Below are 22,136 nucleotides of genomic sequence, written 5' to 3'. Positions count from 1 at the left end.
TGGCTAGATCTAGAAGGTATTGTGCTACATGAACAAACTGAGAAAGACCAATACTATGTGATTTCACTCATATGTGGAATTTAAGAAAACAAAGACAACAAGAGGCAAACACACTCTTAAATACAGAGAACTGGGGGAGTACAGAAGGGAGGAGGCATGGGGAGTGAAATAGAGTGAAGGGGACCAAGAGTACACTTATGATGAGCACTGAGTGATGTACAGAATTATTGAATCAAAATATTACACATCTGAAACTAATATAACACTACACTAATTATATTGGAATTTTAAAAAGTTTTTTTAATTCAAAAAGGGAAGAGAGTGAATCATTGATTGCTCTGCAGCTCCTTTTAGTTCTGAACAGGGGAAGAGTAGGAACAAGACTGGAAAAGCGGGTTGGTGAAGGACATCAAAGATGAGCGCATAGATGGGGGCCGTGTTCTCAGGGCAGGAAGGCAACCGGACACAACGTCCTCTGCAGCCCCAGACAGCCTGTTCCATAGCTCTGACACCCCAGTTTCTCTATAGCTTTAACCATAATTTAATATCAATCTATTTGATATTTAAAAGAAGCGCCGAATTGCACATACAGGCGGGTAGATGGAGGCATGTCATTGCTGGCACACCAAGGCAGTGAGGTCTTGTGTTTCCTGTTCTAGGTGGACTGTGAAGACTGATTCACACTGGGAGTGAACGGTCTTTGAGGAGAAACTTTTGTTCCTAAAATTTAGAGAAGCACACACATCTTCCCTTTGGGCTCTTTTGAGGCCGCCAGCTATCTGGCCTGATGCCTCCTTGACTGTGAGTCCTTTAGGAAAATGTTCTGTTTCCCAAGGGTGTGGAGCAAAGGGCCTCGTACACTGTGAGGTCTGGACAGATGTCTGAATGCATACGTCAATGGATGGCTGCAGCAAGAAGGACAGAGCTAAGGCAGTAAATGCAAAGACCCATACATTGGGTACCAACGGTGTGATCCAGGCTCCCCCTGCTTTATGCACAACAGCAAATGTACTGACGTAACAAAGGCCCAGGACTTGAGGGGGCTGCTTTCAGCAATGTATGGACCTAGGTGTTCAGGTGATGTCCCTCTGTCTTCTCATCTTTCTCTGTACCCTGCATTCCCAGTCTAGCCCTTCCTCCATGATGGCCCTCTTCCCTGTTCCCAAGCTCCAGACTTCTCACAACTCAGCTGCTTGAGAGGACAAGGAGGAAAGTGGATTCCCAGAGGAACATCAAGGCACTGGTACCAGAAGCAGCACAGAGCAAAAGATGTTCATAGTGATGGGCTAGTGGAGAAGTGGGATCCCCCCACTCCATTGTAGATCGATCAAAGGCCAGACTCTCCATGCTTCAATCAAGAAGATGGGAGCACTGGACCTCAGGGTAGAGTGGAAAGTGGGCGACCTTAATTGCCAGGACAACCTGAGTTTGAATACGGCGTCTGTTGCTCCCTCACTGTGTGATCTCAAGCTAGTAACTTAACCTCTCTGTGCCTCGGTTCCCTCTTCTTTCCAGCTAGATAAGGGGCAGTTACCCCACTGTACTTTTTATGACCGCATCCCCAGTGCCTGGCAGCATGCTACCTGGCAATGGTGGCAGGTGCTTGGTAGTGTGAAAGCAGCCTCATTTCAGGGTGACTGTACAGAGAACAGAAAAACGTAGCACTCTAGTAAAATGCCAGGCACATAGACGGTGATGGGTAAGTTACAGATTTGATCCTCATTCTTGCTCCACAAAGGAAACATGGTGGGACAACACAAAAAGAGTCGAGGTAGCTAGTGGAGAATTAGGTTGCCAGCCAGCTGTGCCGGGGGCCGGACACCGGCCGCCACGGCTGCGGATGTGGCCTAGGGCACGTACCACACGCCCATACTGAATTCATATTCCTCTTGTGTCCCCTCTACAGCTGGAGCTCTCCAACACCAATATCCTGCACCAGATGAGGCGTGACCAGGTCACAGACACCTGTCGCGCCAACAGCGCCCTGAGCCGCAAGCGGCGCGTGCTGACCCCCAACGACCTGAAGCACCTGGTGGTGGACGAGGACCATGAGCTCATCTACTGCTACGTGCCCAAGGTGGCGTGTACCAACTGGAAGCGGCTCATGATGGTGCTCACGGGCCGGGGCAAGTACAGTGACCCCATGGAGATCCCGGCCAACGAGGCGCACGTGTCAGCCAACCTCAAGACCCTGAACCAGTACAGCATCCCGGAAATCAACCACCGCTTGAAAAGCTACATGAAGTTCCTGTTCGTGCGGGAGCCCTTTGAGCGCCTGGTGTCAGCCTACCGCAACAAGTTCACACAGAAATACAACACGTCCTTCCACAAGCGCTACGGCACCAAGATCATCCGGCGCCAGCGCAAGAATGCCACCCAGGAGGCGCTGCGCAGGGGTGACGATGTCAGGTTCGAGGAGTTTGTGGCCTATCTCATCGACCCCCACACACAGCGCGAGGAGCCTTTCAACGAGCACTGGCAGACAGTGCACTCGCTCTGCCACCCGTGCCACATCCACTACGACCTCGTGGGCAAGTATGAGACGCTGGAGGAGGACTCGAACTACGTCCTGCGGCTGGCGGGCGTGGGCAGCTACCTGAAGTTCCCCACCTATGCCAAGTCTACGAGAACTACTGACGAAATGACCACAGAGTTCTTCCAGAACATCAGCTCAGAGCACCAAACGCAGCTGTATGAAGTCTACAAACTCGATTTTTTAATGTTCAATTACTCAGTGCCAAGCTACCTGAAATTGGAATAAAGGGGGTGGGAGAGGGAGAGGATCGTGCTTTTTAATTTAAGATTTTTATTTGTCAAAAGAATTATATGGATATTGGGTTATTTTGTAAAGTAATATTTCTTTGGGGATGATGCTGCGAGCAGCATGGTGAGAATTATTTAAAATCCTTAGTAGGGAAGGACGGCTGTCTTTGCAAGAGAATAAGATGGGTGTCCTTGTGTTTAGACGTAAATACCTACCTGCAACACTGTCTTAAAGGTTTCCTTGTGCTCTGGTGAATCCCATGAATTGTGCATCCCATAAATTCTAATTAATATTATTTATAGTTATTTAAACATGGTCTCTGTATAGATTTCTTTTTGTGGCAGCAAGATTCAAATGTCTTTGCAGAAGAAATGTGTGTTTTGTTCTACGCTTGCTACAGCTCATTTGGGGGCGTGAATGTTCTCCTTAACCGCTCAGAGAGTTAACTGTGATAACAGCCATTGTGATGTCTGTTGATGCCACCATTCTTGGAAGTCTGTGAGAAATAAATAGAGAAAGGCACCTTTGCAGGGGACCATTCCAAACAGATTCCAAGCAACCCAAGAGTCCCTCGCACTAAGAAAAAATGTGATTTTTTTTTTTAACCCAAGGAGAAGAGCTGATTATAGCTTTTTTTTTCTTCTTTTTTTTTTCATCAGAATTAGCAGTCTGATAGAATCGGCTTTTCTACGAAATTTTTAACTGGCACTGCCAGTTGTGATGGTGAAGTGGCTGTTGCTTTATAGTCGACAAGTATTTGTTGAACAACTACTCTGTGCCAGACCTAAATGTAGGCCCTGGGGATAGAGCATTTAACAAAACCAGTAGTCTCGGCCCTCAAGAAGCTTTATGTGGACGCAATATCCACCTCAACAATTAGCAAACCCCTCATATTCGTAGGGGTCCATGACCCCTACAAATTTGCATTTTCCTCTGGCCCAAATTTTGAAAACCCCACACTGAGAACAGGCCACTTAACTTGGTGAGTAATCCAGGCTCACCGTCCAACACGGGAGAAGACAGAGTGTTTCCCATCATGTGCGCTCCAGTGTACTGGGGAAGCCCCGGGACCAGACCCGCCGGGCACAGCATGCAAGGGTGGGAAGGGGACCTTCACCAAGCGCCTCCTGTCACATCAGCCTCCGCGTGGGAGTGTTCTCTCCTCTGCTGCGGAAAGCGTGAGAGGCTGCAGCAGGCCTCGCACACCCGCGGTTGGCGGTCGCCCCGCACTCCTCCTCTGGCCAAGGTCACAGCAGGATCCACTCACTGCACATGCACACGTGCTCCAGAGCCTGCAGAGGCCGAGGCCGTGGGCACCGTGGCGAGCACCATGCACAAGCAGCAAGGACAGCCTTCCGTGGCTGGACCCCACGCCCCCCTTTCCTCCGGAAGGCCAGGAACACTCCTGTTCCTCGCTCATTACCATCTGCACATGCTTCTCACTTCTGGCCATGGTGATGTCTCAGTTGAAGTTTGAGCCACATCCCTCTTACAGCTAGTGAATGAATTGGTAGCAAATCCTGTATATAATAATAATTACAGTTCTAATAATAGGGGGTGGGGTGGGAGGGGGTGTGGGTAAGTTTTGCTTTTTGTTTTGTTTTTGATGCAGTATATAGCGAAAGGGTGAGAATATTCTAAACAAACAAATGAATAATTTATTCACAGAAACTATTAAAGTTGTAAAACTCACCACCAGCTCAGCAGCAGCGGCCGCATCTCACCTAGAATATGGTTTTATTGAATTTGAGTGAGGTGTGTGCGGGAGAAGGGGGCCAGAGCTTTTGATAAAATGTTGTGTACCTTCTTCCAAGCTCACTCCCCTTTGTGAAGGACACAGTGACTGTGCCCTCCACGGACAGAGATGATGCCGTGTCTTTTACTGAATAGAATGACAGACCTCAGCTGTCCCTGGAATTGGGGGTCTGGGCCCTGTTTGCAGGCAGGGGACACTGTCCTCAGAAATAGGGCTTCTGCTAATGAAACACTGTGCAGCGTTTCCTGACATGTGCCCCACAGAACAGAGATTCTCAGGAGATGTGAAGTCAGTGTGATGCAAAAGAAAGAAAGAAAGAAAGAAAAGAAAGAAAGAAAGAAAGAAAGAAAGAAAGAAAGAAAGAAAGAAAGAAAGAAAGAAAGAAAAGAAAAGAAAGAAAAGTCATTTAGAGGTCAAATATCCTTGGGAAACAAACCAATTTCCCTCTACAGGACTTTTCAGAGCCTTAGGTGTGCGCTGTGCATTATGAACCCCCAAAAGCATCATTGAGTTGGTAGCATTTCCTGAACTTATGTGACCAGGATACTCTTGTTTTGCAGATTTCACAGAGACGTTCCACAGAATACAGTTGAGTTAGGTGGATTTAGCGTATCCGAGATCGTCGAGGATAAAATAACTTCCCTGACCCTTCTACAAAACAAAACAATAAAACAGCATCCATCTGGTTTGTAGCAACAGAGGTACTTTATCAAATGAATTAAACTTTTACTTAAGTGCAATGGTTTTAGTCCTGGATACCACCCTAGGCAATCCGGCATCCCTCCCGAAGGGAGCTGGAGGTTGTCTGGGGTGGGGGTGGGGGTGGCATAAGACCCCAGAGTCGCCCCCTAACTCCTCAAGGTTGCCTAGGTTGCCTTGAGGAGCACTCCTTCAATTCCAGAGTTTGGAATAGTTCACCGTGTGCTTTGGTTTTCCGATGGAAAGTCCGTGGGTTTAGCCGAGTTCTGCGTTCCCGCCACCGTCTTAGGTGGGTGGGGTTGGGTGTGCTCGCTTGTGTCACGGGCAAGGTGCCCGCCTTCACCCGCCCCTCCCAGCGGAGAAAGACTGTCCTCACAGGACAATACGTCCGTGTAGCTCTGCAACGAGGGACTTTCTCCTTGTGTTTTATGTTCACATTTTATTTTGTAATAGCATAAAAACTTAAAAAAAAATTGAATCAACTGTTTGGCAGAATGTAGAAAAAAATTCTGTGTCCTTGGTGTAAAAGAATCCATGGGTTAAAATGTGCCTGGGAAGCAAAAGCTTGTGTTTCTGTTTTTTGGTTTTTCTTTTTTAAAGAAAACTGTTTGAAAACGCTTTTCATTGCATGCTTAGCTGGAGAAAAGTACAGGCAGATGTCCCATCTCCAAGCCACTTTTCAAAGGTGCTGCTGTGTTTATAAAACCAGGTACATTTAGGGTAGTATTTACAAGGACATCCCTGCTTAGCCTATCCCTTTGGTTAGAAAACTCTAGAATATTAGCCACAGGGTCTGAATTCCTGCAGCTTCTCTGGACCACCCTCCTGCCCCGCCTCCCCAGCCGGTCTGGGAAGATGGCAGTCTATTGACCTGTGGCGTCTCCGTGGGGACCTTCCTCCCTGGCCACCCAGTGAGCTTCACCCCCCTGGTAGCAAAGGTGTGGCAGCACTAGAGCTACTTCCTGCCGGACGAAGCTCCCGGAGAAAAGCCACTGGCGCAGTTAGCTGGTGGGGTTGGGACCCCACAGGAGAACAGGTGCAAGGCCCTGCGCTCACCTAGCAAGAGGCCAAGGGTCAGGGTCCTCCTGGCTGGTGTCAGGCGCTTCTCGAAGACACCCCCCGTTCCCCCGCCCCAACGATCCAGGCTGCACTGGCCTATGCCATCCTGGGGACCAGACCTTCCCTGGCCCCCTCCTGGGTCAGCGGGACTGACCAAATGGCACCCCCACCCCCATTTCTAACACCAGCGCTCCTTCCAGCCTTTTTTCATCGACTGACTGGGCCCCACGAATAGGCTGCAGGCCCACAAGCACCAACTTGCCCCTCGGTGGTTGACAGGCCAATTTTGGTTTGCTGCTCTTGGTCAGTACAGAAGGGGCTGCCCGTGCTACTTTCCAGTGAGCATGCTCATTGTGGTGTTTGCACATACAACTTAACATCTTCGTGGAGTGTGAGTTTTATTTTTTACATATTTGTATGCGGTAGAGGGCTTGTTTTAGAAAACTCTCCCTGTATCTTACTGTACTGTTCAAGAAAGCTGAATTCCACATTGCCAACAGAAGCGTGAAATGTTCATGAACCTTCCTCCAGGAAAAGCCATTCAAGCCTGATTATTTTTCTAAGTAACTTCAATTAAATTGAAGAAAAAAAGAAGCTTCTTTCTGTGTATGGTTTGTTCATGGCTTATTGACAGAGGACTGTAGGGGTTGGCTGGCTGTGTGGGGGGCCCTGCTCGTGTGTGCCACGGGATGGAGAGGGAAGCGGAGGTGCGGACCCCAGTGGCAGTCTGGGCCGTGGCAGAGGCCACCCCCGATCTGAACGCTTCCTGTTTAGTGGATGAATGGGAGCTTTCTTCATTCCTGTTTTGTCTCCAAACTGTAGGGTGGTGCGTGGGGAGGTCCAGCATGAGCACAGTCCCACCACCCATGTGAAAAAGAAGGCAACAGTCTCTGAAAGGTTAAATGGCTTTGGTTACAGAGCGTGGGCTGACTTGGCTTCAGAACCCCACGCTTTGGCCACTAGACGCCACGCCTCAAAGCCATCCAGAAGCCACACACCTGCCCTGCGAGCCCCAGTTTTCCAGCTTGAGACCCATTCTTTTTCAAATGCCCCATCTCTGCTCCCTTGATTGACACAGTTTAGCTTTATTGATAGAAATGATTTACTCATTTCTGTTCTGCCAAAGGAAAAATATTCAAAGTTGTTTTCTCTACTATAATTTCTTTAAATGTATTACCTAAACATTTAACATGAGAAGATTAGATCTAAAAATATCCTATTTTCAGAGCGCCTGGATGTCTCAGTGGTTGAGCATCTGCCTTTGGCTCAGGGTGTGATTCTGGGGTCCTGGGATTGAGTCCCATGTTCGGGCTCCCCACAGGGGGCCTGCTTCCCCCTTTCCCTCAGCCTGCCACCCCCCGATTCATGCTCTCTCTGTGTCAAATAAATAAATTTTTAAAAAATGTATCCCATTTTCAACCATGCCGGATATGGTTTGTAACACGTCTGCCCACCAGTAGCCGGCTACCACCCCTTTCTGGTGTCATTGCTGCCCTTGGCTCTGGCCCCGTCTGGTTGGGAAATGTCCAGACTGTGAAGCTTACCTGTCTTAAATTAATAGAAGATGGCACTTCTTTTTAATGTAGTAAGTGGACTTAACTTGGTCATGGCCTGTCCCTGTCTCATCTGGGACAGTGGGAAATGTCGGTGGGAAGCAAGCCTGAATGAGAACATCCCCAGTCTTCATTCATTCTCCTCAGAGTAAGACTGAGACAAGCCCTCTTGTCTGTGGCTAATGGGTCAGTATTTCCGATGGCACTAGTGGTGCCCCATTGGACACTGCAGAAGCTACAGAAACTCAGGAGCCCACGGCCTGGAATGTTCAGAGCCAGGCCAGGGTGAGGTCATCACCGATCCACCTCCAAGTGGACACAGCAGCACAAGGCAGACCCGTTAGTACCCCATGCCAAAGCTTCCTTTCTTGGGAAGACTATCCTTTCTCAGGTTATGTCTTACCCTTGAGACATGACTGGTGATCACACACCTTTTATGATAGTAGACATTGATTGATACCAGAAAACGAAGTTGCAATCCTAAAACCTAAAGCCTTTTCAAACATTTTTCTCAGAAAGTCACAATACCAAAGAGCCAAGGAAGCAATGGCTAAGAAGACATTTGGGGGGCAGAACACAGAGGGCTTGGTGGAGAACACATCCCTCTCGCAGTGCGATTCTGAGCTTCGCACAGCTGGCACCCACATACCTGCTGGCACATGTGGCCAATGGCTATGGCCCCCTGGGGTCCTGGACAACAACAGAAAGTGGGAAGACGTGTCCGGCCTACATTCACCCAGAGAGTTTATCAGGCATCTTGGGTCTAGTGTCTCCAGTATGAAACAATAGAGATTCTAGCAAGACTGACATGAGAAACACCCAGCCTTTCCCCCATCTTACAGTCCTCCCCCAGCACCAGCATCTTCCCCCCCCCCCCATCATAACAACAACCTCTCCATGGAACAGTCAGGATGAAGGAGCATGATCACACCCACTGCCTCTTTGACGTAGGGAAAACAGTAACACCTAAATTACTTCTCTCTGGATATGTAAGAGCCTTGAGGCCTTAGTCCATCTACCCAGGAGCTGTGTATGGCCCACAGGTGACAACTTCCTGTTGGCCCTCAGTTCCCTCACCTGTAAAATGTAAGCATCAAGCTAGGTCTGTGGTTTTCAATTAAAAAGAAGAACAAGCCTCTTAATTTTTTTTTTTTTTGTATGTTGACCACTCATATGTACAATAGATGAAGCAGAGATGCTGTGATTAATCTGAGGACCCCCTGAGCCTCTTTTCCCCATCACGTTCACATGGACCTCCATGGACCCCTCGGGTTGTAGGGAACAAAGTTCGAGAACCTCGGGGCCCTTCCAGCTTTGACCTTCACTAATAGTCTACCCAAACCCTTCCCTGTGGCTCTTTATGTCAAAGAGGTTGATTAGCAGTTAGAGGACAACCATGGAGGTATCAACTGCTTCAAGAAGGGATGATGAGGGACGAGCATTCGAACAAGATGAAGCTGGGAGGAAAGAATTAAGAAAAAGGAAAGTACAAAGGCAAAGGCAGATGCAGGAAGGAAACAGCTCAGATTGAGGTGGAAACCAGGGTTATGTTCCTCTTTCCAAATGGTCTACCAGGGAAATGCAGCCCCCAAATTCCTACAAAACCCCCTTAGTTTGAAATACGAGAGACTGGGATGAAAAACAGTCTCCAAATTAATCTGCTTTTTCATCTTTACTGTTTGTTTTGAAAAAATAATAGAGTGTGTCATTATGGAAGAAGAGCAAAGGCTTGGCGTTCACATTGGTTTGGACAAACCCCCAGCTAGAGATTTCCTTTATGGCTGCATCTAGCCTTGGATCGTGACCTGATAGATCACGCCAGAAACAGCCTGTGCCTGGAACCACAGTGGCAGCAGGACGAAGGGAAAATGCCTGAAGAAGAAATGAAGGAAGGAAGAAGGAGTTCTGAGGGAGCGACAGCTGTATGCTGAGCTTCCCAACACAGTAAGCGCAGACTCAGTCTAGGCGGCTGGGAAATGTCTGCTCTTAATACAGTCTTTTCCAAAAATTCAGATTTTTGTAAAGAAAGTTGACCGTAAAAGCAGCTAACTTTTACGAACTCAGAAAGTTTATTGCAAGGTGTTAAATGCTTTCCATTTCACCCTCACACCAACCAACGAGGTAGATGCCTGTATCCTTATGTGTAGAGAACGAAGCAGAAGATTAGAATAAACAGCTTCTGCTAAATCAGTCATCTCCCAAGTGGCAGAGCCACACTCAAGCCCGGGCCTGGTTGGCTGGCCCATTGGAACTGGCCTCACGGATGCGCTGAGACAGGAGGCCGACTGGGAGGGGGTAGTCCTACAAGCAGACACAGGAAGAGATTAAAACTGTAGCCAAAGAGGCAAAAGCCGATAAAATACAATTGAAAGACACTAAGGATACCTAGAAAGGGTCAAGTTCAGAAAATACTTGCAATCTACTAAGTTTCTGCCTGTGTTGTTGAGATAGAAAACCCTAGCTCCCCTCCTGCATGTCCCCACTACCCCACACCGCAGTCACACCCACCCTCCTGACACAGGTCGGGGGTCACTGCCCCCATGACAAGCAATTCTCTGTGACACCAGCTGCATGTCCTACAGTTCAATTCAATTCTGACACTTCGGACCTGGAAATGTGTCAGAGCCCACAGGTTGAGGGCTCAGTGCTGTAAGACTACAGCAAGCCCCCACTGCAGGTGCCAGTCACAAGCCTCGTGGTCACGTGGGCTTTTGACCCATTGACTAAAAATCGGAAGTTCCATGACCCCCCTTCTCAGGTTTAACTGATTTGCTAGAGTGGCTCACAGAACTCAGGAAAACTGCTTTCCTAACTTATCAGTTTATTATAAAAGAATATGATGAAGGATAAAGACGAACATCTGAGGGAAAGAAATGCCCCTGGGGAGCTCTGGGGAGGTGGGTGGAGCTTCCAAGGGCTCTGGCAGCCCACTCTCCCAGTACCTCCACGTGTTCACCAACCCGGTGGCCCTCTGAACCCCATAATTTTGGGATTTTTAAGGAGGCTTCATCACATAGGCATGATTGACGAATGGGTCTATTTCTAGCCCCTCTCCTCTCTCTGGAGAATGGGGGCTGGCACTGAACAAGCTTCTAATCATGGCATGGACTTTCCGGTTACCAGCCACCATCTAGAAGCCCACCAGCTGTCCCCCTCAGTAGAGCAAAGAACATTGCTGTCACCCAGAAAAGTCCAAGGGATTTGGAGTTCTGTGTCAAGAGTTTGGTCAAGGACTAAATATTACAACGACAGATGCTCTGTGTGCTCTGGTCACTCGGGGAACACAAGGGCTTAGGGAGCTCTGTGCCAGGAATCAGGGCAGAGACCAGTGTATGGGTTTTCGATTCTCTTACACTTGTCTGTTGCAGCATCTTGTTTGAACAGGCCCGATTATTAGCAAGTTTGGACAAACCATTCCTAAAGTCTGGACTTCCAACTAAAAAGCCAATGGCAAAAGTTAAATTCAGACTGGGCCTCAGAGGAGGCTGTGAGTCTACCGAAGTGGAACGCAGAGGCCACAAGCGTCTCAGTCTGCGCAGAACAAGCCAGCCTGGGCTTCAAACATAAACTCTCGGGTGCCTGGGGGCTCAGCGGTCGAGCATCTGCCTTCGGCTCAGGGAGTGATCCCGGGGTCCTGGGATCGAGTCCCACATCGGGCTCCCCACAGGGAGCCTGCTTCTCCCTCTGCCTGTGTCTCTGCCTCTCTTTCTGTCTGTGTCTCATGAATAAACAAATAAAATCTTTAAATAAATGAATAAATAAATGACCCCTAAAGCCGGTGTCCCGGGCAGCCATTCAGGATGACAACACTGTGCTCAAGCAGCTGCTCACATGGCAGCCCTGCCAGCGCGCCCAGGGTTGAGAGCAGAGGAATGACTGCGCGTCCTGAGCCGCATAGAGACACCAGACAAGAACAGGGCCAGAGAAGCCGAGGGGCGGGCCAGAGGATCCTGGGGCACCATCTGGGTGCGCCCCGGCCCCCGCTGCTCCCTCTGCACCGTCAGGCTCTCTCCAGACATGCACGGGAGCTACCCCAACCCTGGGGCAGAGCTCCTGCGAGCTGAGCCCTGAGTTCCCCAGGAACCTGCAGCTGTGAGGGGACTGAATCATTCATTCATTCATTCGTTCGTTCATTCATTCATTCATTCATTCAAACGTGTTGAGCATTGCTTATGTCAGACTCTGGGAGGGATGCCAGGAGTGTGGGAATTCTGAGGATTTGTCCTCAAGTGGAGAACACAGAAATGTTAACAGATTGTTATAGGATAATTAAAATATACACAAAGATGAAACACCAAACTATCCCTGGGAAAAAAGCGCTGCAAGTCAGTAGCTGGAGAAATGGAGAGAAGGTGAGGGATTGGAGAGGGTTCTCCACTCAGGGTGGGTCCGCCCCCAAAGGACGCTCTCCACAGAAAAGAATTGTCCAGCTCAAAAATGCCTGAATGGGAGAAGTACCAAGGAGGCAGAATCTTTGGTTTTAACAACTGGTTGATGTGTGGAGCGGAGGAGGAGGTGAGGAGACGGGAGCACCATCCCAACCTGGGAGCCAGTAACTGCAGACTGGGGGTCAGGGAATTAGGAGCAGAAACAGGTTTCTGGAAAGGCCATGACTTCAGTAAGGCACACACTTAACTCAGTCCATGTGGGGCACCCAGAGAAAGATGGATGAGTTGGTCTAGAACCTCACTAAAGTGTGGTTTGTGCACCAGCAGATCACCTATGAGCTTGCCAGAAACACAGTCTTTCACGCAACCCTCCTGCATTTTGAGAAGCCAGGTGATTCGTGAGCACATTCGCATTTGAGGAGCATTTATCTAGAACACAAGAGATAGTCTGAAGTAGAGCTGGAGGGGTTGGGAGAGGAGGATATATATCTTACATTACTGTTTATTCTTCCAGCAACCCTGATATGTGGGTATGATCAGGGCCACTGGTTGTACAGTGTCTGGTTGTACAGGTTGTGCACTGCACAAAGGTGCCTAGTTAAGTATGGGGCTGACAACTGATATTTACCATGAAGGAAATGATGCATTTCTCTTACTCTATTTGCCAAGTTATGGGCACAGGGGCCGTGATCACCCAGAAGGGCTATTATTCTAATTTGCACCAAAGCTGACAGTTCCCATGGTATAACAGTTATCAGGTTCTCCTGACAGAAAATCCCTACAGCCTAACAATGGCCTTGAGTATAACAATTCCACATCCCCCATCTGCAGTCCTAAAATCTATAAACCTTGAAAGCCATAAGTCCTTTTATAGATTCACAGCAAGCTTACTTGGCAGCAGAACCTGACCTGAGCTAACATGAGGTAACTACATCTATTTGTGCCACTTTCCATGAGTGTCTGCACATCTCCCTGCAGAAACATTAATGGGCTTTATATGGTCCCCAGCCCCACACCCTCCCGGAGCATGAGGTGATGCAGGCTATTTGCACAACATATTGTTTTTCTAAAATCTGAAAATGGGGGATGCCTGGATGGCTCAGCAGTTTAGCGCTGCCTTCAGCCCAGGGCCTGATCCTGGGATCATGTCCCACGTCGGGCTCCCTGCATGGAGCCTGCTTCTCCCTCTGCCTGTGTCTCTGCCTCTCTCTCTCTCTGTCTCTGTGTGTGTGTTTGTGTGTGTGTCTCATGAATAAATAAATAAAATCTTAAAAAAAATAAAATCTGAAAACGTGTGAATTCTAAAACACATCTGATCCAACGGTTGCGGAGAACCATCAGCTTGTCCTACCCTAGTTGTACGGAGGGAAAACAGGGTCAGAGCGGTGAGGACACAAGGGAGCCAAGGCCCAAACCTCCTGCTCTTTCTGCATCACACAGATCCGGAGAAGCTCAGGGAGCGTGACACCAGTGACACAGCCCGTCCTCCCCTCCCGGGTGAGGCGTATCTGCAAACAGAGACACGGTGGGAGAGGTGAGGCCCTGTGCTTCGTGTGGGTCCCTCGCGACAGAATATTCGCCAGGCCCTGCCCTTGAGCTTCACATCTGCAGACAGGCCCCTGGGGGTCCTGACGGCACTTAGCCCAACCAGGCACCCCGCGCCGGTCGCCCCGCTCCCACCTCCTGCAGACACACAGCCTCCCGGCAGGCAGGACTGTGTTAGCGTGAAAGTGGGGAGCTGGCCTTGGTCGTGTGGGACACACAGCGACGCTCAGGGTCCCGCACAGCAGCGCCACCCAGGCTCCAGCTCCTCCTGGAAAAGACATTTGCTGCCTTTGGAGAACACGGCGCCCTGCACCTCTCCCAAAGCGGGGCTGCTCCCAATTCTGCTCCCCCAACAAAGAGCAGACTCCATTCTCCGCTCAGAAATGGAGCCGCAGCTCTAAGTCACAAGCCAGATAAAAGGCAGCTTTCCTCTCTGAAATTTCTCAAACTCTAACATCACACTTATGTGATATTCTCAGATCCGTACTCTTCACCCTCGAGCACACGTATTGGGGTGTTGCCACTAAGGTCAAGGTTGGAAATCCGTCATCTTGTCTCCCCAATCAATGATTATCCATTCTCTAGTTTGAACTTAAGCTTTTAAGTAAAAATGTTTTTGTTTTTTTTTAAAGAAGCTTATTTAAAAATATTTCAGTGAATACGGAAGATCATTTTCGGTTTTTGATTCTTTTCCCATTGCATACACATGAATTAGACATTTTTGCGTTTTTATTTACCACTTTATGTATTTTTTAAAATATTTATTTATTCAGGAGAGACACAAGGAGAGAGAGAGAGAGAGGCAGAGACCCAGGCAGAGGGAGAAGCAGGCCTCATGGAGGGAGCCCGATGCGGACTCGATCCCGGGTCTCCAGGATCAGGCCCTAGGCTGAAGGCAGCATTAAACCACTGAGCCACCTGAGCTGCTCCACTTTATATTATTTTACATACACATTTACTATCTTCTCTGGAGAAGTGTTCATTCAAATCTTTTGCCTATTTTAAAAATTGGCTTGTTCTTGAGATCAAGTTGTAAGATTTCTTTATAAATTTTGTATTCAAGTCCATTATCAGAAACGTGTTTGGCAAATCTTCTCATCTGCTGTAGCTTGCCTCTTCATTATCTTAACAGATCTTTCAAAGATGAAAACACTTGAGTTTTGATAAAGTCCAATTTCTCAATTTTTATTTTTTGGTGGGTTGCGTCCTATGTAAGAAACCTTTGCCCCCGCCTAAAGTCTCCAAAATTTTTTAAGAATTATTTTGGAATTTAAATTCAGTTTGCCAACATATAGTCTAACACCCAGTGCTCATCCCATCAAGTGCCCTCCTCAGTGCCTGTCACCAGTCACCTCATACCCCCACCCACCTCTCCTTCTGCGACCCTTTGTTCATTTCCCAGAGTTAGGAGTCTCTCATGGGTTGTCTCTCTAATTTTCCCACTCAGTTCCCCTCCTTTCTCTTACAATCCCTCTCATTATTTCTTATATTCCCTGTATGAGTGAAACCATATGTTTGTCCTTCTCTGATTGACGTACTTCACTCGGCATCATACCCTCCAGTTCCATCCACGTTGAAGCAAATGGTGGGTATTCATCCTTTCTGAAGGCTGAGTAATATTCCATTGTATATATAGACCACATCTTCTTTATCCATTCATCTGTCGAAGGATATCAAGGCTCCTTCCAAGATTTTCTCCAGTGCTTTCTTACAGAAGTGTTCAAGTTTTAGCCCTCACATTTAAGACTATAACAATTTAGGGTTAATTTTGTATACAGTGCGAAGGGTAAGAGTCAAGACCTCATAGATAATCAGTTTTTTGAGTGCCATTTGTTGAAAAACTATACTTTCCTCACCTTGGTGCTATGTCAAACCAAGTGACCACACACATATGTGTGAGTCTCTCTCTGGTTTCTATTCTGTTCCACTGACATCATACTACTGTAATTACTATAGTTTCATAGTAAGCCTTAAAATCATAGTGTCCTCTCCTTCATCATGTTTTTTTTTTTTTTTAAATTGCACTGGCCCTGAACTCCAACATAAGGCTTAATAGAAGGGCTTAGGAGGAAAGCATTCCCTTTTTGACCATAAAGTGTGATGCCAGCTAGAGGCCTTCTTTGGATGCCCTTCATCACCAAACTGAAGTGGACACAATGTTGTTACGCATCTATATTCATGGGAAATAGCCCATAGTTCCCTTTTCTTATAGTGTGTTCATCTGGTTGCTAATCAGGAGAACACTGACCTTATGACATGACTTAAGAACAGCTCCTTCTGGGCACTTGGGTGGCTCAGTCAGTTAAGGGTCTGCCCTAGGCTCAGATCATTATCTCAAGGTCCTGGGATCAAGACCAACATTGGGACTTGCTTCTCTCTCTCCCTCTCTCCTCACTCGTGCTCTCTAATAAATAAATACAATCTTAAAAAAAGAAAAAGAAAAAGGGCTCCTTTACCTATTACCTAGAAGAATCTGTGCAGAAATTATAATATTTCTTCCTTGAATGTTAAGTAGAATTCACCTGTAAAGTCATCTGAACCTAGGATTTTTTTTAAAAAGATTTTATTTATTTATTCATGAGAGACACACACACACACACACACAGAGGCAGAGACACAGGCAGAGGGAGGAGCAGGCACCATGCAGGGAGCCTGACGTGGGACTCGATCCTGAGTCTCCAGGATCACGCCCTGGGCCAAAGGCAGGCGCTAAACCGCTGACCCATCCGGACTGCCCCAAACCTAGGATTTTTATTGTGGGAAGACGTTTAATTACAAATTCAGTTTACTTAATAGATATATGGCTCATTAAGTTATCTAACTTTTCTTCTAGTAGTAAAAAGTCATTTAAGGTGCTTTTAGACTAGTTTTTATCCTGGAACTTGTGAAATCCCATTTGTCAGATACTTTCTAAGGATCCTAGTTAGTGTCCTGAATATCCAGTGAGATCTTTCTCTCTGGCTGAAGGACACACAGGTCATCCCCTGCACTGTGTAATGTCTGGTATTATTATTCTTTCTTTGGGAGTTAATCTTGTCTGGCCTGTGGGATTTTATCCCACACGTGCACTCACTGGCATGTAGTCAAAGACTCAAGAAGATCCCTGTCTAAATTTCGGAAGCTCAGGGATCCCTGGGTGGCTCAGTGGTTTAGCACCTGCCTTTCACTCAAGGTGTGATCCTGGAGTGCCAGGATCGAGTCCCACATCTGGCTCCCTGCATGGAGCCTGCTTCTCCCTCTGCTTCTGTCTCTCTCTCTCTCTCTCTCTCTCTCTATGTCTCTCATGAATAAATAAAATCTTTAAAAAAATAATAAATTTCTGAAGCTCTTTCTCAGCATGTTTCTCCTCCCTGGGGTCCCTCCTCTGCCAGTTCTAGAAACTCTGGCCTGTCTGAGGGTCTGTCCATCTCCTCAACTCAGAGGGACTGGTAGACGAGTCTGGGATTCTCCTCCATGAGCTGCACTCTGGCAATCACCTCCAGACAGCAAGGCTTGGCCATGGTTGACCTCACCTCAACTCTTCCCTTTTCTCAGGGATCCCAGTCAGTTTCTGCCTACTGTCTGATGTCTGAATAGCATTATTCCTGGACTCTGTCCATTTTTCTAGCTTGGGGGCGGTGTGTGTGTGTGTGTGGGGGGTAACTCTGGATGGTGTCTCTCCCTCCTGGGCTGATGAAGATGTCTGCTAGTTGTTTCAATAGCTGTAGCTAAGACAAGGTCCCATGGCCTATTTCGCTAATCCCTTCCCACTGAGAATTTGGAGTGTTTCTCTAATTTTTAAAGAAATTAACAACAGTGCCAATATGAACATTGTTTTTTTAAAAAACAAAACAATTTTTTTTCAGGATATTTCCTTGAGATTCAGCAGTGATACCAGAACAAAGGATTTGAATAATTTCATAGTTTTGTTGCAACATCTCCTTATTGTCCCCAGCCAGATGAATCCCAGTCACAATGTCACTAGGCGCTGTAATACAAATACATATTTCTCCTGATTGCCAGCAATGGACTTTATCACTTTATTTTTGTTAGCTGAAACCATGATTAATGGTGCCTAGAAGATGGCTCAATTTATTATTTTTTTCTTTTCTTAAATATTTTATTTATTAGAGAGAGAGAGAGAGAGGAAGAGGGAGAATGAGCAGGTGGAGGAACAGAGGGAGAGGGAGAAGCAGACTCCCTGTAGAGCAGGGAGCCTGACATGGGACCTGATCCCAGGACCCCGGGACCAGGACCTGAGCCAAAGTCAGATGCTTAACTGACAGAGCCACACGGGTGCCTCCATTATTTTATTTTTCTTTTACTGCTAGGAAACCTGTGCTTTTTCCCATCAGATGATCCAATATCTGAGTTTTCTCATGTATACGCTATGTGTTCAGCAGGCCTGATGACGCATCAAGAGGGCTTAAGATAGGCTTTACATGGTAGAACCTCATTACATCTTGTAGGAGAACAGGCTATTAGCAGCTGTGCTTTCCACATGGCTTTTAGCTTACACACTACTTTCACTTGTAAGTGTGTCTCTTTAAGTAGCAGATAATTACATTTTGCTGTTAATTCTGTTGCTCTTTACCCAGAGGGTTTCATCTTTTCAACATAAACATAAGTCATACATTTAGATTTTTTTTCATCACTTTCTAAACACAGTTTTAGGTATTATAATGATTTCTCTTTTTACCTGCATGCTTACTAATGTTAGTACATTGTACTATCCTGATTTCTCTTCATTCTTCTCTCAAGTTATAGGACTTAAAACTGCACAAGTCTTGGGGTGCCTGGGTGGCTCGGTTGGTTAGGCATCTGCCTTCGGCTCAGGTCATGATCTCGGGATCCTGGGACCGGGCCCTGCATCACGTTCCTTGCTCAGGGAGGGGTCTGCTTCTCCCTCTCCCTCTGCACCGACCTCCTTGTGCTCACTCTCATGGGCAAGAGATCTCCTCCCCTCCGAATAAATAAAGTCTTAAAAAAGAATTCCACAGATCTTATGTTGTCACCCTCGTCTTCCTAGTGTCAGCCACAGCGCCTGGCACGCTGATTTATTCATTTAAAACATAATTATTGGGCTCCTACAATGAATGCAACGGCGATCAGGAGTGTGGGTTAAAGATCTGAAACCTTTTTAAGGGTCAGGTGTGTGTCCTGTGCTCCTCCTGTTTCTGGATGTCCTGCCACCAACTGTGCCCTCCTGGAATGTCCGAGTGGACCTCCCCTTGAGAAAAACCCTCACGTAATTCAAATCAGTAGTTCTGCTTGGGAGGCTCCCCGCAGCTGAGGATTCGGGGTGACGAAGTGTTTCCGTCCCTCTTACAAACCCCAGTTTGGCTTCTAGGAGAAAGGTCATTGTGGTCTATGTTAAAGGTCAGGTGAAAGGCCAAGGGCGGAAGCTCCACGTGGCCCCCTGCGGGGATTCTGACATCCCCCCCTCCCCCCCCATCGCTCCCGGGTCCCCCTGCTGGTCGCTCCCGGAGAAGGGCTGAAGTCCAACTTGGTTTTGTTCTTCCATCCCTCAGTGTTCCCATTCTCCTTACATCCTTGGAATGCCTACCTTGAATCTGATGTTTAAAATCTTCACCCAGTAGGTCCTTGAGGTCCTTCGTGGATTTGTAGGTCATTCCTTCTCAACGCCCTGAGATGGCCATTCAGGTCAGGGTGCTGATCTTTAGTGATTTCTGATTGCCCTGGCCTCTCCTCTGCTGCCCTGGATGCTCTTGGGATCAGTTCATTCTACTTATTTTAGCAAAGGGACCTGCCAGGGCTCCTGAGGTCCCTCTGTCTCGCTCGTTTTGTCATTTGTGATTGGTGTATATGGGTGCACCTTCCACTCCCCCCCGGGGGGTTCTTTGTGCTGACACAACCCTCGGCTATGAGATCCCGGGCAGAAGACCAGTCTAAAAAAGAAATGTGCCCAGAGCTGCTGCGGTGGGGGTGGGGGGGTGCTGGGAGGGATTGAAGAGGTCTGGAGCCTTCCCAGCCGCTGCCCTCCACCCCGCCCCCAGAGATCTCTGGCAATGCAAGGGCTCCACTGAGGATTTTCATCAAGCTGCTCATGTGTCAAGCCCGCCTTCCCTCCCTACCCTCTCTCCAGCCCCGTCAATGAGCTTGGCTCCATGTTGCGTGCATGCCCCATTTTCCTTTTTTAACCACCAGCATTTCTAGTTTAATCCTTTATATTGACTCATATTCTTTATGCTTCCTTGAGGGTCTGCAGAAATCTTGGCAGATTTGGTTAATTAAAAAAAAAAAAAGCTATTTATACTTAAGGGATTGTGGAGAAGCCAGGAAAGAAGTGTTTGGGATTTTTAAAATACACATATGGGCTTCTTTTTATTTATTAACAGCTTTTATACATTTTCAATATTATTCCTTAAAGCAGCTGTTTCTTTGAGTTCTCTTTCACACCTGCCTGTCACTTCAGATTTCCATTTGTTAATTTACAAATCTGAAAGTGGATGTGATCAAAGCAAAGGACAAGGTAGTTTTTTCCTGATTGTAGATTTCACATATATATTTGAGAGTCATCCAGAAGCCCTGTGAATGCCCAGCTGGGGTCACAGAGACCACCAGTGCAGTCTCCCACCCTGGAAACACTGTTTCTGAGCTGTTAATAAGAAGATAACATTGGCTAAACTTAGTTGCATTTGTTTTTCCTCCTGAGACTGTAAAACTCCGAAGGCAACATTTTTCTCTGTATCCATTATCATACTTACTGTGAAGCAAATGAATAACATGTGCTTAAATAGGAAAAGGCATCATCTGTTTATCCTTTTTAAAAGTCTTAAGAAAGCCTACTTAAAATATTAATTATCTTGGCATCCAGACAAATCTGACACAACCTGACTGAAAGGGGGAAATGACAGAAGGGATTGTGCTCCTTTTTCTGGGTGTTAAGGAACATCATGTTCCCCACTGGTCTCAAAGAGGGCGTGTTTTCAGATGACAGGTGGCTCTCCTAGTTGGGGAAATGGCAAAACAGCAGGGCTGATTTGACACTGACAACTGTTTAATGTGGAGAATATGAAAGGGAAAAATATCCAGACCCAACAGCCACGAGGGTAGCTGGGGGTCACTGGACAGTTGGAAGCCATTGGCTCTATGTTCACTTTTGGCAAAAAGGATCCGACTATAAACTTAGCCTTGCTGTTAAGAATTGCAGGGCACAGGGGTACCTGGGGGCTCAGCGGTTGAGCATCTGCCTTTGGCTCCAGTCATTATCCTGGGGTCCTGGGATCGAGTCACACATCTGGCTCCCTGCAGGGAGCCTGCTTCTCCCTCTGCCTGTGTCTCTGACTCTATCTCTCTGTCTCTCCTGAATAAATAAATAAAATCTTAAAAAAAAAAAAAAAAGGTGCAGCAACAAGGCAGGGCAGAGGTGATGCTCCTCCTTCTGAGCCCTGGGCTCATGTGCTCTCTGGCCTTAGTTACATGAGGTCTGAGCTGCCTCCCCCAGAATGGCTGGGTCAGGGCTAGGTCAGGGCCCTGGGTCACTAGGGAGGGCACCCTGATGCAGTCAGCAATTAGCTGGCCACAGCCTGATTGGGCTCGTGTTATTTGAGGTGCTGGGCCAGGCCCTGAGCTAATCCCTGCCAAGCTGAGTTTATCCATTCGTTCATTCCACATGCATTTATTGAGAAATCAAAGAACATCAAGATTAAGTAGGTAACACTACTTGTCCTCAGTTTGGTCATGGATTATAGGCTGATAACAGTAAAATATGGATTTAATGGCATAGTTTAGTATCCTGTGGGAGGATGTCATGTTTAGACAATGACACTTCATTGCTAGCGTTTGCCTTTTTGTGACTATTATTCTTGTCACCTAGTGTGAGGAGCGTCCTGCCATATACACAATACTCAGGATCCTGGAGAAATGACCATGCAAATGCCTGGTGGTCCAAATTATCCTAACATGAAATCCATCAGTCAACAAATGAAATGCATGCCTGGTCTTGCTCTTGAATACAGCTGTTTAATTAATTACACAAGGAGGCCACTGGACCACAGAGTCTCTAATGCCATAGTGGCCCTACAGAAGCCAACCAAAATTGAAGCCTATAAATGTCTCCGGTTATAAAATCAAAATGCTAAGGACAACCAATCACGAACAGCTGACAAAGCCACAACCAATCAAATGATTTCGTTTCTTTGGTTCCACACTTGCTCTGCCTCTCCCAGGCTCCTGTCAGCCAAGCTAATCTTAACTGTGTTCACTTTGGTTCTACTTAATTTAAATCGGTTATTGGTCAAACTCTTAAAATGTTTTATATGCCTCAGTTTATCTTTGTAACAAAGCATACAGTTAACAATCTCCAGATGTTTGGGAAAGCCATCCAAAGCAAAGAGAAAAAATAAATCCAGAGGAAATAGATTAAAACA

General features: G+C 47.1%; 1 protein-coding gene across 2 annotated transcripts in view; it reads left to right on the top strand.

Moving 5' to 3' along the window:
- Nucleotides 1–4,307, top strand: part of CHST11 (carbohydrate sulfotransferase 11) — a 260,020-nt gene extending 255,713 nt beyond the window's left edge. For both annotated transcript variants that reach the window (XM_055327793.1, XM_055327792.1), the window contains exon 3: nt 1,907–4,307. In XM_055327793.1, coding sequence (XP_055183768.1) covers nt 1,907–2,761 — 855 coding nt within the window. In that variant the 3' untranslated portion in view covers nt 2,762–4,307. The remainder of the gene's footprint in view (nt 1–1,906) is intronic.
- Nucleotides 4,308–22,136: the final 17,829 nt, after the last annotated feature.

This window comes from Nyctereutes procyonoides, unplaced genomic scaffold (assembly GCF_905146905.1).
Source record: "Nyctereutes procyonoides isolate TBG_1078 unplaced genomic scaffold, NYPRO_anot_genome, whole genome shotgun sequence".
Lineage (NCBI taxonomy): Eukaryota > Metazoa > Chordata > Mammalia > Carnivora > Canidae > Nyctereutes > Nyctereutes procyonoides.
Note: the sequence above shows the minus strand (reverse complement) of the source record. Positions and strands in the feature narration are given on the sequence as shown.